Source organism: Micrasema longulum, unplaced genomic scaffold (genome assembly GCF_059751315.1).
Source record: "Micrasema longulum isolate JH-2025_06_02 unplaced genomic scaffold, ASM5975131v1 h1tg000280l, whole genome shotgun sequence".
Lineage (NCBI taxonomy): Eukaryota > Metazoa > Arthropoda > Insecta > Trichoptera > Brachycentridae > Micrasema > Micrasema longulum.
The window spans coordinates 929,097-944,874 of record NW_028277484.1 but is presented as its reverse complement, the minus strand read 5'-3'; the positions used below and the strand labels follow the sequence as shown (position 1 = coordinate 944,874).

The window sequence follows — 15,778 nt, the reverse complement described above, 5'->3', positions numbered from 1 at the left end:
ATTTATTTATTTGACTATCAAACTAACGCAAAATTAAAAAATATGGATCGTAACAAAATAGATTTATATATTAAAATATAATATACTAATACGATTCCGCGTTTACCTTTCTTAGTCAACAAATTTACTTGTAATATAGACATTTTTAATATAACAATTATTCATTTTAAAACGTTATTAAATGCATCGTTTAAAACTAATTATTAAAGTCGTAATAAAACTTTCTTTTACATGTAATTTTTTTTCTGTTTTTGATGTGTATTATTATCTATTATCTTATCTCTTTCTGAAATTAATTTAACAAATATTTTTGTGTACCATATATTATATTATTATCTTATATACATTCATTATTTTTATTATTTGTTTTTATCATTAATTTCTTTACAAGTTATTTACAATTTGCTTTTCAATTCTAACATTTTTCTTATATACATATTATTTTTTTTTCTTTTTTAGTTTGCAAAGTTTCACTTTTTATTTTGCATTGCAGCATGTTTTTTTGTTTCTACATGTGTACAAAAAAAAGTTATGTTTATTTTTTAAATTGTAACTTACTATGTTTGTACTTACCTGTATATTTTTTTGTAATCGCCCCTTGGGCGTATTGTAAAATTAAATAAAAATAAAAAAAATAAACATTTTATAAATTTTTATACAGGATACATTGCAAGAAAAAATAAGTTGTACCTACGTGTATAGGTACTTATAGAATAAGATATTCCTAAGACAGTATTCGCAAAAAAAAGAACTTGTGACTTAGTTCTAGGTTCCTAATTCATTTTTATTTAAACCATTTCAATGATTTTTTTCATACGTTGTCGAGATTCTTCGCCGTACAATTATATGCTTAAATTTTGACCGCGTGCAAGAAAATATTTACATTATTTAAAAATAATATATGTTGTTTGTCGAGTGCTTTTATTTTTATCTTATAGGAAAGTTGGGTGGGGAGATAATAAGGAAACATAAGGAAATCAATTAAAGAAAAGCGGCGGTGATTAGTGCTGTGCGGAGAGATGGGAGGTGCAAGTGGCGCATATCGATTGCCGGGTGACATTCTTTATCGGGACGGGGGGCGGGCCCCGCGCCAGGGGAGGGGCGTGGCCCCCGCGCGCCCGGCCAATGGCGAGCGCGCCCGCCGAGCGGGGACCAATCGCGCCGGCCCGAGCGTGACGCCCGCGGGGTCTCTACCTACGGCGGAGCTTCTTCGTTCTCTTTTTATTTATTACCATCGCGAGTGGCTCCCGCCGCAGTCGCTCGCGGCGCAGTCACCGAGCTCCGCAGCTCTCAGTCGCGTGTCGCGTCGCCAACTGTCAGCACCTCCGTACCGCTCCGCACTCCGCACGACACATAGCGAGATGGAGTCCGCCGCGGACTCCGCGTCCACGGGCAGCGAGCGCAGCGTGTCGCGCTCCCCGCGCCGCTCGCCGCTGGCGCCGCTGCTGGCGCTCAGCCCCCCGGCGCTGCTGGCGCCGCGCCTGCCGCCGCTGCCGCCGCCCGGCCTCGGCCTGCTGGGCTCGCTGCAGATGATGCACCACGCCTCGCCGCTGGAGCTCATGGCGGCGGCGCACCACCACGGCCCGCCGCGCTCCTACAACAGCCCGCCGCCCATCTCGTCCTCCGACCCGGCCGCCAACGAGTGCAAGCTGGTGGACTACCGCGGCCAGAAGGTGGCGGCCTTCATCATCCAGGGCGAGACGATGCTGTGCCTGCCGCAGGCCTTCGAGCTCTTCCTCAAGCACCTGGTGGGCGGGCTGCACACGGTGTACACCAAGCTCAAGCGGCTGGACATCGTGCCGCTGGTGTGCAACGTGGAGCAGGTCCGCATCCTGCGCGGGCTCGGCGCCATCCAGCCCGGCGTCAACCGCTGCAAGCTGCTCTCCTGCAAGGACTTCGACGTCCTCTACCGCGACTGCACCACGGCCAGGTACGTGTACAGTGCTTGTCCTCGCTCCCGCTCCCGTTTCTGTTATGTTCTGTTACGTTCCGTTCTGTTCGGTCTCTCCTCTCTCCCGTCTCCTGTCTCCCGGCTCCCGGCTCCTCGGTTCGCGTGTTTCTGTTTTGTGTTCCTCCCGGTGTTTCCAGTGTACAGAAGTGGTGTTAATTCTCGCGCTCTCTCCGAGGGCGGATTAAAAATGCAGACGTAAAACGGTTCCCGGGAAGGGTTGAAGGAGCCTAGACTGACTTATTAATGGAAGCGGTCTGAGGATTTAATTGCCCGGTTTCGGGTCTCCCTCGGTATGCATTTTTAAATACTCATTTTTACCGCTCGGCGTAGCGCCTACTGTACTTAATTAAGACTGGAGTCGGAGAAAAAATAAAATACATTATTTTTGTGTTTTCGTGCGAATAAAAAAATGGAATCGTGTAGGCCTAATATTTTTCCCGCGATTATGCGCCCCGCCCCCCCACCCACCGTCCCATTGTTATATCTGATCGTATATCTACCTACTAGAAATGAATTCATTAAATTAATCATAACAGATCTTGAGCTAATATAATCATCGGTACCTAAATGATTCATTGTCGTGTAAACATTGCTATACACAAGTAGGCGCTTGCGAAACAGTGAAATAATAAAGGATTCATTACAGAAAATACTACGTACCTACTCGTTTACTAGCTTATTTGATACGTACCATAATATCGAAGATAAAATCATAAATATAATAAATGAAAAAAATATTGCCGAGATTTGAAACTACATGAGAAGATATAAACGCAAAAAATATTTTACGAGTAAAAAAAAATAATATTATTTAACGCGAACACCGCTAGAGTTTTAATATTAGTAAACCTTCTTACCTGTTTTCATTCATCCGACTGATTGTAAAATCTAAAAACAAAGCAACGGCTTCTTAATTAACCTTTTTATGATTAAAAGAAACACAAATACTGTTGAGCGGGTTTTTTCCTTTTGTTCGGAATGATTTATTTCACGGAACATTTACGGGAATACACTAGAGACTGGAGTATTAAGGTCCAGGTAGATCCACGCCCTGAGAATGATACAAATACAAATCTCGAAAGGTATTTTTAACTTTGGTAGATTGTTAAAAAACTGAACTTAGTTTTTGCCTTCCACAAATCTGATCTCACGGTTTGCGAAACAATTTTTGTTGGAAGCTACACAAAGTAGTAAAATTGATCAAATTAACTCAAGAAATTTTACTAATTCTATTGATTTATTGTACGATTAAATGCTCCAATTTGTTGCGCGAAATCGATAACGAAAAAAGCTAGATATATATTTTTATCTGCAAGTTTTTATGAATTTTATTTGATATTATTTTTATTTTCGTCAATTTGACGAATTGAAAAATATTTTTTATTTTATTTTATTAGGGAACAATAACAGATAACTGGACATTCACAGAAGATATACAAAAATATTAGACCCGTTACTTTTTATTCACACCATTCAATGTGTTACAAATTATAAATAATCAAAAGTAATGATACATTTTAACAACTAAAGATACATATTTTCAAGAAAACATCACTTTGAAATAAAAAAAAGTCATAGTAAAATAATAAAAAATTCAGGAAAATGAATAAACCAAAAAATAACATTAAAGGGAGCGTAGAATAAATTACATTATAGTTACTTGTAAAAATGACTTAAATAATAAATGATTTTTTAATTGACTTAAGGAATTCCCATAACGTAAATAAAAACTTAAGTTTTTAAAAACATTAACTATTTTAAAAACATTTTTGAAATACGCTTGCTTTTAAATGTTTTTTTGCCTAAAACATCTTAATCAGTTTTTACTATTTCTGTCTTCGGGAAAAATGGCGCAAGTACCATTTTAAAGAAAAAAACTCGTTATTAATAAAGTAATAAAATGTTTTCTAATATTGTAATGAAATGCAATACTAAAAAAAAACGTTTAGTTATCTGTATGTATTGGTTATTGGTATTTGTGGAATCATCATATTAATGACAGATACGTAATTAGTCTTTATAATTAATTATCGAGTCTGCAGACACACAAATAATTATATAAAGGTCATAGTTTTTAATAAACATAGAAATATACAATTCGCGTTGGTTTTTATTACCCGACTGGGTAGATAGGAATCTTAGTTTATTCGACTCGTATGAATACAAAGCTGTATCAACAGTTACAATAATTATGAACAATTAATTTTACGTTTCTTTCCCATAAATGCAGGAAGATATTTTCTATAAACTTAGATTGTAGGAGTTAAAAGTAACGCGATTCATTGTTTGAGATCAGTTATTTTAAACATTTGTACATTGTAATGATATCAACTATTGTGCCAGCTTTTGAATAGCTGGATAAAAATATAATTTTAACTGTTATTTCAACAAAAAACTAGATGATTAGGTTTTGTCAAATCAAAACATTCCGCATTTAGACATTTTTTTTAATGTTAGGCCAGAATAAGGGTAAAATCGATATTACTTACCTGTTTCTAGGTAAATAATGTAATTCACGCTTTATTAAGTGAGTTCATAACATCTTAAGAACTAATAAAAACTTTTAATAACATTTAAATTTATATAAATTTATCAAAAACACGTGTTTTCAAATTAATTAAAAATATTAAATTCCTAATCCTAGAGTTCAAAATTACATTACAAGTTTATTTCCACGTAAATTAAATGTATAATATGTGATTTTAAAATATCAAAAAAATGTTTCCAAGCTTATTATTTTTTGAAAAGTGCCTAGTTATATGTTTATCCGCCTCGAGGTTTAATAGTCAACGCATTTGCCTATCATGTATGAGGTCTTGAGTTCGATTTTCGACATGGTTGACAAGAAATAATTATTTAAAAATGTGTTTTAATACTAAAATATTTCATAGACCCTAATCTTTCACCTGAAACGTAAGACTGATTATCTTGCCTTCATCTAATAAAAATGATTGAGAAACACTCAGATTGGTGTACCGTGCAGTGCCCTATGTATGCTTATGCGCGGAAAGGGAATTATTATTATCATAAAGGTACCGTAGTACGTAGGTTTTTGATACTAGAATAAATTCTTCGGAGCAGTAAACTACATTTGTATAAAAACAGTTATAAATACCAATGTTTTTTTATACGAGTGGTTTAGTTGGTGATAATTTACCATGAAGCTCGGCATCTGTTTGCCTAAATAAAATTTAAATACAATTATGTAAGAAAGACTCGAAGGAACGACTCAAGGCTAATCCCGAAATCGATACAATCCGAATCAAATCACATCGGATTCGTTTCTGAGAATATAGCGAGAAATCAAAATTGATTGTGGTGATAGATTAGGGTATGGAGCTTGGACTCAGTCGAGGGTCTAAGGGGGATATTTCTCGCTTCACTAATTGCCCAACGGAGATAAATCAGGAGGGATGTATTAAGTTACCTGTACCCGTAATATCGCGGATCGTCTTACCGCCGGAAAAATACTGAATCTGTAGTCGCGTATTTCACTTTGGACTTAATAACCGAGAAGTTGGACTTTATTGTTTTGCGACAAATTATGTCGGTTTAATTAAAAATGCCACAAATATTCGGCCAATATTCGGTCAAATCAAATCATGAATGAATAACGCACATATTGCTCAAAAATGTATCGGTTTTTATCACAAATAATGAAATTCTGTACCTCGGCCATCATAAGACTAATTATGGTTTCCATGCGCCTCTACCCAGAATGATTAGATTTGTAAATGAAAATCAAGATCTAAATTATTGTAATTGTAAATTGAGTTTTTTTACAAATAGACTAAAGAAATATTCCCAATAAATTTACTGTGTATTTGTAAAATTAACCTGGATTCCATAATGCCAGTCTAATGTATTAACTTGTCTTTGCTTTTCTTCGTTGCATTCCTTCTATTATTTGCTACGGTATTATTATTGTTTTTCGTTATATGATTAATTTTAATTGGATATTGTCCGTAAATTTGTTAAATAAAAAAATAAAATAAAATAATTACGTAGTTTTACACTAAAAATCCATCAGTGATAGGTAAGTTATGATAAAATAAAAATAAAAATTTAGCATTTGTTCGTAACAAACATTTTTCTTAATAAATAATACCTCGCGAGATCTTGTCATTACACAGAAAACACACAGCCAGTTTATTATCTTCACTACAAATCTCAGAATATCCCCAAAGAAGCGATTTTTTTTATTAAATGGTGTCATGACGTACAATGAACAAATAGTTATAAATAATAATTATTGATAAATACTATTAGTAACACAATGTGATGATATAATTAATAAACACGCGCGTCGTGACATTACCTACTCGCAGATGAAACTAATACGCCCGCCCCGTCACCCCCGCACGCACCGCAATGAGACAAGTCGTAACCTGTGACGCGCGAAATGCAAACATCTTTTGCTTAACATTCGGCCGCCAAAAATTCTGCGCTAGGCAGAAAAACAATGGTAAATAGAATGTGAAGCAATTTTGTTATTTAATCGTGCCTCTTCGGATATCAATATATTTCATGACAGTGGAATTTCTCTTAAGAAAACAATTGATTAAAATGTAAGGTAATTTAAGATGAATTTTACATTTGATTTATTTGTTTTGTATAATATTTTTTAGTGTATTGAGGATAAATTGGATGCACTTTCTGAAATGTTCTTATATCGTTATAAATAATAAATTAACCGGATAAATCAATTAAAAATACTAGTTACCTACGCATGCGTATTAACGCATTTTATACCAAAGGTTTCTCTTTTGTTTTGACGAAAGAAATTGTAAATTGATTCATAAGTATGAGAAATAATGTTTACGTTAAGTTACATCAAGTTGCGTAAACTTCATAATAAGATAGGTACCTATATTTAAATTCAGCAATTTAAAAATTATAAATAATGTATATTTTCAAATCAATCTAAATATGGGAGATTAACAGTTTTTATAAAATTACTAAGCCATTGTAATATTACTCGTATTATGTACATTATTAATACCTCTATCAAACATTATTTTTATGTTTGAGGTATTTTCCTGCTATGTGACGACTTCATTAGTTTTTTTTTTGGACTTATCACAATAATTCTGATGCATTTTTGGATTTTCAATTATCACATGATCAAAATTGCCCACCAATCGCGATGTACCAATAGACAAAAAAACATTTTTGTTTTTAAGTACTGAGTTACTTAGTCTAACTTTGAATCTGAATTTTACTCATGTTTTTTTCCATCAAAACATTTTTACTAATTCAATCAAAATAAAACAACAAACACAATGAATACCGAAAATTTTACAGTTTTGAAAACGGAAGAGCATTTTTTCCCATAACACATTGAATGCATTTTTTTTGTTATTGTTTAAAGAAAACGATAGTTAATAAACGCCGCGTTTTTTTATTGAATTTAAATAAACTAACGCTCTTTAAATTACTTTGATTAATTTTTGCTTGACACAAGAATGAATGAAAAAAAATCGACCGTTGTACTGATTGAAGTTTAAATTCCACTAAGAGATAATATTTCAATGAAACTGTTTCATAGGAATCATACCTACAGGCTTGTTTCATTCTTGGAATCAATAAGCAAAGCAGGCAAAAGGCAAAGCTCTGACATTTCCCGACGGAAGGCTTTCAAGAGCTTTAGTGTTTCAAATATATTTACGCCGAGTAAAAGCTTCCGAAAAATAAAAGTTCTAAACGATTGATGTTTTAAAATATCGAAAGAATATAATAATTTTTTTTTTAATTCCGGAGTCTACTATTTTTTTAATTCAACATTTACCTTCTTGCCGAATTTAAAATCATTGGTGGGTGTTTATTTGTTAAAACGCCAATAGGGATTCATGATACGAATTTGTTTACCTATAATTTATTATGGATGTTATTTAAAATTCAAATTACTTATATTTACATATTTTAAACAAGCTTTTTGTTTATTAAAAAAAAAAGTTGATACCGTGGTAATTTACCAAAAACAACAGGAAATTTTTTTTTGGGTTTTTTTTGTTTGATTTTTCATGAAATATTATCCAAAATACCTACGTATAATTTTAAAATAATCCTTTATATTACTATAAATATTATTTGCAGTATTTAGTATTTACTAAAATATTTTAGAAAAAATTACCAAAAAAAATACACAAGTTCCTACGTATTATTATATACTAGTCGGTACTTAGGTACTAGGCACTTATTGTTGTAGACATGAACAGGGAAATAAAGTAAATCTGTGTGTGTATATTCAAATATGAGCGACAGTGTGTGTATGCTAAATATTAAAAAAGTTCACGATATGATAAATATGCACTTAGGTACCTACTCATAAAAAAATCTTTTTTATAACCTACCTAAAAATACACTTACTCAAATTACGGAATATATATATATAAATGAGTTCTACTATTTAAATAACTCTGTGATGCATAGAGCATTGTATCGGTACACCTATCGCAGCGTATTTAATGTTTTTGTTCCATTAAACGGAGTAGTATGTTAATACTGACGCACTTTTGAGTTAAATACGAACATTTTTGATCATTTTGAATATAACAGCGCTAGAAAGCTTGTAAAGAACTATTCGAAGTACCCGGGTTCTCGACGGTGCGGTGCACAGACAGCGAAGTCACCTGTTCATAGGACCAAGAGTCTTCAACAGCTTGCTGCAGAAGCTCAGGGAATCAACAAATAAAAATATAGAAATAAAATTATGGATTTTATCGGAGCAATTAGTGGAAAACTTCATTTAAAATATAGTGTGTTTAAAATTTATTGACTCAACTGAAAAAAAGAGCAATTCTTGCCTCGATACAGGGCTACGTTGAGAGGCAGGTAATTGGAAAAGAAAACTATTTCTAAAAAAAAAAAAAAGTTTTTTTTTTCAAGTTGATGTACCGTCATGTATGTAGATGTATAAACGTGAAAAATCTAAGAATGTGTGCCAAAATGAACCCGTTTGACATACAATTCTCTTTCCCAACATTTACAGAAAAAGGGCAAAAAGAATGTGAATTTTTTTATTGATTTTTTATGTTGATTTTGCCTGGAATCTTATTAGTACATTAGGAATAACGTACTTTTATTTTCTCATTATATTTTCACGACACTAACAAATTTTTATATTTCTTTAAAAAATAAACTAGTCTTACGCGTCAAGTTCCTGTTATTCCTATTTGATATTGCTGTGTGAAACACAATGATGAATATTTCATATCAACATTGTTGAGAATCGAACTCTAGATCTCATGGATGGTAGCCAACGATAGTCACAGAGCCAACAAATCTTATCTAACACCTTTAAGCTTAAGGGTGAAAGATTTACAGGCAATAGAGTTAGTAGTTAGATTTATCTGCGAGGGTGGGGTTCGGGTTTGCTAAAGGTAGAAGATTTATCTGTGTTCCCACAGGTGACCTCAAGGGGACGGACACGACGGAGGGTCGCGAGGGTTGACACTCATTACCGCTACCACTAATCCGATTGATACGTATATTTATACTTTAAATTATAGGGGATATGAGTTATTTGTTAGGTTCAAAAATATGAACAAGAGTTAAAAAATAGGTAGGTTAATTTTAATACCTAATTTATTTATTTATATGTACAGAGAAAACAGTTGAGTTCCCGCGAATTACTGTTGTAGATGGGAATTTCGGTTATTTAAAAGGAGTAGCAGTTAAAGTTACCGTTACAAAAATTAAACTGTTTCGCTAAATGGTTTTTTAATTAACGATTGAAAGCAGCTAGGGCAAAAAAACTGGTCCAAGCAACTGCTGAAACAGTTTTGTAAGAATAAATGTAATCGTTATTTGTTACAAAAAACTATTCAGGATATGTGAACCTGTTTTTAAAATAACAGTTTAGAGTAGTGTAGGTAAAAATCGATACAGTTACAGTTTATTTATTTTGTAAAACTGTTAAAATAACTAACAAATTACAACAGGGATGAAGAATACCTTAAAGAAGGGAATATGCAAGTCTAGGCATTTACAGGGCTTATGGCCTTTCATTGGCTGGTTTAAGTGGCCACTTAAGGTATTCACCTTTCCTGTCGTAATTTGTTAATTTTAATGACTCCCAAAGGGGTGAAATCCAGTCTTTTGTCTACAAACATTTAAACAAGCTCAAATATTGTTGAAATAACTGTTTCTCTTTATTTAACACCTCTAGCACGTATATAGTATGTGTACCTATAAATGGGTATTTGTGTACGAATGTAATATAATATAATGCCTACCCACAAAGTTTGAATATTTTGAAAATATATTTATTTCAGATATTTTTCAACAGTGGTGAAGCTAATATGAACGAAATGGCACATTTGAATGACATTTTTTTCAGAAGAGTATTGACACGAGTGTATATTTTTTAAATAATTTGACACATTATAAAAAGTACGCCAGTATTAAAACCGAAATTTATTTTTAATAAAAAAAAAATCTTTACTATACTATTTACCAATATATTTAAATTTTAAGTCATTTTTACCTAGTTATAAATAACTTGAATTGGTACTCAAACATAGAAATCAAATTGTGGTAGAGTTAGGTGTGAACCTTGAACCTCTGATTTGTAGTCTGCGATACTACCATGGGCCAATAGCCATAATTTGGCATTAAATATCATATTGATACACGTCGAAAGAGAGATGGAGAATGATCACTTTGATCACTGTGATATTCACGATTCTACCTATAGACAGTTAACATTCATATTCACGTATGCCATTTTTCGATTCTCTATATACCCGTATGCTTGGTTGAATATTACATTTTAATGCCACTATAGAAAATAAAATCAATCAATCCGATCAAGGGTCAATCGGGATTTTTTAACCAAAGATTTGAACATTCTCAAAATATTGTACAAATATTATTTTGCAGCATTTATGTATTTACTTAACTCGATTGAACATATTAAGTTCTCTATTTAACAAAAGCTATTTAAGTGTACAAGTTTGGATTTTGTCTAAAGGAAGAAGACCATTGCTGCGAGGCATTGCATAGATTTTTAAATAGTACTTTTAAGCGTGTTGTCCTGATGTTTATTGAAATTTATTTTAATGTAAGTTTTTTTTATTTGTAATATTCAATAATATGCATGCTTCAACTTTATATTATGTTGTATTCCAACTCAACATAGGGCTCTTGGCCTCATAGAGTTAGGGATACATTATATATTTTTTGTAATATGTACCTTTATGTGAATAAATATAAAAAGTGGTAAATTTTCCCATACCAACAACATTTTTTGTGAACTCGAGTAATTTTAAATCCGCTCTGATTCAAATTTCAACTCAAAATGCCTAATTCACAATTCAATTCTAAATTCAAATAAATAATTCCGAATTCAAATCTCGTTTCCGGAACCCTGATCTAGTAGAATCCGGAGAGGGGCGCAACAAGTTCCATTCATTCCTATCCCATTCCTGCGACAATCGTAAATAAATTCGTCTGATTCCCTTTCCCCCTCCCACTAGGTGCATCTATTTCATTCATTCCTCTCATTCATCGCATTCGTACTACGCCGAATCCACGCGCAATCGTAATGCGACTGCTCTGTTACGAATGTATGAATGTGAATGCCCAAGGCTGGTTTTTCAAACATGTTTTATAATAAGCAAAATATTTCGCTGATTAACAGTATACTTGTGTAGCCTTAAACATTCACTTATAAGTGTGTTGTAGATTTAGTTGTTGCGTCTGAAACCACGCAAAAATCTAAGAAGTTTCTTAAAGTACTTATTTGATGCGTAACTTGTACGATTTAAAAATAATTACACAATGAGAAATACTTAAGCATCAGATTTCTTGGGAAAAAAACAATAATTTGGCCTTTAAATTAATTAGTGTTTTGTAATTTTGAATTAGAACTTAGTATAGTTTTCAGGGGTAATTATGTATAATTCAAATAATATTTAAATCAAAACTATAGTTTAATTAAAGGGTGTAAAAATACACAACACTCTATTTTTAAAGATGAACCCGTTAGAAACAGTTTGTATGCTTACAAAAAATATAAAATAAATATTTTATTGCATTTTAGACAAGTAAAGAAGCTGCGTGAATATAGAATTAATACATTTATAATGATATTACTTTGTTATTTAAAAAAATGTATGTTAAGAATAGGTACTTTGTTGGTTTGTGTTTTGAATTGATATTCCATTAATCAAATTTTAAATGACACGCGAAGGTTACAAATTATTTTTCCCGTATCGTACGAAGTAATAAACATCAGTTGGAAAATTCAGAACGAACATTAAAAAACTCAGCCTCTGTAGGACTCTGATTCCAATTCCATGCTGACTGTCTGTTTCCGTTTGTGCATTTATTGCGGACGCGAGAGGGCGCCGCGACGCTCGTGCCGCCAAACCGACGCCCGAATTGGAGGGACGTCTGCAGAATAAATTCCCCTTTTACGTAAACCAAAATACATTACAAATTACTTCAAATCTGGCTAAATTCTTTTCAATTAATCTGTTCAAATCGTTATATTTTGTCACCGTGCATAATATTATTGATTGCTATCGAACTCATCTTGTAACACTCAAAAATATTTGAAAATTTTTCTCTTATCTAATTATTTTTTGTATTTTGATAAAATTTTATGATTTTTTTTTTTTTGTATTTTCTTAAGAGAATACGCAGTCTGTTTTTTTTCGTACAAACGTATTAAAATATTTTCTTCCTGGATTATGGCACTAGAGAGTTTAATTTTTACATAGTATAGATACCATAGCGGCTTTCCTTTCTAAATTTTTTTATTGCCTTTAATAGGAACTATGACCATCTAAGAACTCTTTAAAATGCCTAGTTTTATCTGTTGTCTTCGGACGTACGGTAACAAATATGATAAATATATTTTTTTATACTTGCCGACACTAATTTCTTTTTGATACTATTTTCTATAAAAAAAAATTTAAATCGATTCAGACCTCGATTTTGTCGATTTTAGCTAGGCATAATCAGTCTAGCGTTATTTTACTCTTTCGCAAATGCATCCCCAAAATACTTTGCAAAAAAGACGAATGCACGTCTGACTGATTTTGCTGCCCCAAAACTAAACCGATTTTGTTTTTTTCTTAAAGGCACGTTTGATTTTTTTCCACAAATAGTTGTCACATTTGTATGCCGTATTTACGAAGATGGTAGATAAAACTAGACACTTTTAAGAATTTTGTAATGATCCTAACTCCCATAAAAAACAATTTATAGGAATATATAAAAAACGCAATACGGACACGCATATGATAAATATTTATGTGTAAAAAAAATGCTCTAGTGCCAATTTCGGGATACGTTTATATAAAGAAAAGTTAGACTGCGTTTCCTCTTGAATTTCTTGTGTTCAAGACGAAATTTTGTGTTTGTAGTGGTAAAAATATTATATTAGCTGTTGGTGTGTGTGACGCCTCCATAGGCACGTAGAATATTGATTTTTCTAACGTTGACAGCTCAATACAAACAAGTTTATAAGTAGACAATTTTCTCTTTCAAAACATCGCATCGAAATTAAATGTTTTTTTATTTCATCTAATATCAGATAAAATCGGCCATTATAATTTTATAATTAGTACAAACTATCTTCAGCTACTTGTCCAATGCCTAATATATTAACTTTTAATTGGGAGATCGATTTTGCACTAAGCCTCTCATCAAATACGAACCTGTGTACTCAACTTAGCGGCCTCCGTGGCGTAGTGGTTAAGACGCCTGATTCACGCACGGAAGGTTTCTGGTTTAATTCTAAGTAAGAATATAAATAATAAATGCGATTTTTCACGAGCCTGGGTGTTTTGAGGTGTAGTTCATCACTGTAATTGAGCCTCTTGTCCTGTTGTGGTGCAAAAAATAATAACAAATACATTTTGAACAAATTATAAAATAAAAAATATATTACATTGTTGAGTAGTAAGCACGTTTGGCTTCAATTGAAAGGGTCTTAGAATGGATTTTCTATCGGGTTTTCACTTCAAAATCAGACAGAAAAATTACAATATATTTTGATGCCCTTTGCTCTAATTTAATTAAATAATTGAAAGGAGATCATCAGAAATGTATATAAAAATTTCAATGAAACAACTTTGTTTTTAACCACCCTTTGATCATTAAAAAAATAAAACAATTAACACAATTACTAATTCATATCTCCAATTAATTTCTGCATATGTAAAACCTACAAATAATTAAATGTGCAAAATTCTTTATTTTTCTAACGCAAACTGTATTGTTATTCTTAATTTTAAATATTGTAATCTCGATGTGGATATAATAAATAATTTTTATTGTTTTTTAATATATGATACTACGCATCTTGATATAAAAAACTTCAGGTAATGGCTCATTTAATTATGATAATTTACAAATTACATATTCAATTTCTAATTAAAATAATAATTTATTCTTATAAACTAACAATAATATTTTTATAAGTACATCATATTATTATGAAATGTAAATTTGTACTCAGGAATAATGTAAAGAAACTATACTAATTATTTGAAGATGGTTATAGTGATGTAGGTACCTTCATAACTACATATGTATCTTTAACTAGCGTATATTTGAGTATTCTTTTCTCATAATTAAACGCAACACAAAAAGTATTTTTACAGAAATAAATTATCTAGGTAACAATATAACTAAATTAATATAAAACAAGACTATTGAAGAAATTACTGTTAACGCAAATTCTAATTTAAGATGAGCACGATTTACGCCGGTTTCGGTAAATAAGATCGGTTGGTAATATAATTTAAGATTTCTCAGTTAAATATTGTCTTTAAGATACGTACTTAAATATACTTTATATTATTGTACATATCTTATTTCACTTTTGTATTTTTTTTATTATTAAAACAAGACTTCTTTTTTTTACTTAAATGTTTTAATTCACAACAATACAGGGTAAAAAATAAGCGCAACGAGAAATCGGATATAAAGTTTCTAGAAAATGCATAAAAAAAAATCATTAAAAAAAACTACTTTACAACGTAACAAATTCTAGTGAACAGCTGTTTAAATAGCTAATTAATAATGTGTTTTCATATGTTTCCGGTTTCTGGGAAGCCGTTTTCATACGTACGGGGTTCACTTTTTAAATGTATGAATTTAAAAAGTATCATTCGTAAAATAATTCGTCGCATAGCAAGGATAAATAATTTTTGTATTCAAATTCAGCATATTTGAAAAAAAAAATCCAAATTCTGTGTAAAAATGTCCATTTGAAGACATAAAATTAAAATATTATAGATATTACAATTCTTTGTTTTAAGATTAAAAAAAACAAAATCATCATTTAAATAAATAAGATAGATGTATCAAGCCTTCAATTCTATGTAGACTCTTATGTCTTGTTTTGAGCCCAGCCACACAAGAGTTAAACTAAAAATATAAGTAGGTATTATTCTTACTAGTTTTTTGTCAATAACTAATTTTGAATATAAAAGATATACATACAGCTTTTTTTGGGTATTTTTGATCGGTTGGAAAATACTCTTTTGTGGCAATAATCAGGTCATCGACCTAAACAAACATATATTTTTCTTAACAACTTTGCATATATTCACACACTACTGTGTATTGATATCGTGTTATTCGATCATATGCAAATTGAATGTTGTGCAACGGATTAATCGTTGCATTTTCACACAGTCTGCTAATTTGCAACGGAGATGGGTGACGCCTATTTGCAACAATGTTTCTTGCCGAGTAAAAATTGCTAGGAATAGAACCCAGATCCCGTTTACCTGACATTTAAAACTCACACAAGCTAACCGTGTAAATTGCAACTCCACACACTGTGCGTCTTCTAATTACCCGTAC

General features: G+C 32.0%; 1 protein-coding gene across 7 annotated transcripts in view; it reads left to right on the top strand.

Annotated features, from left to right (window-relative positions):
• Nucleotides 1–1,233: 1,233 nt before the first annotated feature.
• Nucleotides 1,234–15,778, top strand: part of dac (dachshund family transcription factor) — a 377,714-nt gene continuing 363,169 nt past the window's right edge. For 6 of the 7 annotated variants that reach the window (XM_088224357.1, XM_088224355.1, XM_088224352.1 and 3 more), the window contains exon 1: nucleotides 1,258–1,930. In XM_088224357.1, coding sequence (XP_088080483.1) covers nucleotides 1,362–1,930 — 569 coding nt within the window. In that variant the 5' untranslated portion in view covers nucleotides 1,258–1,361. Of the gene's footprint in view, nucleotides 1,931–15,778 lie in introns of all 7 variants that reach the window. The other variant, XM_088224353.1, reaches the window with a different exon arrangement.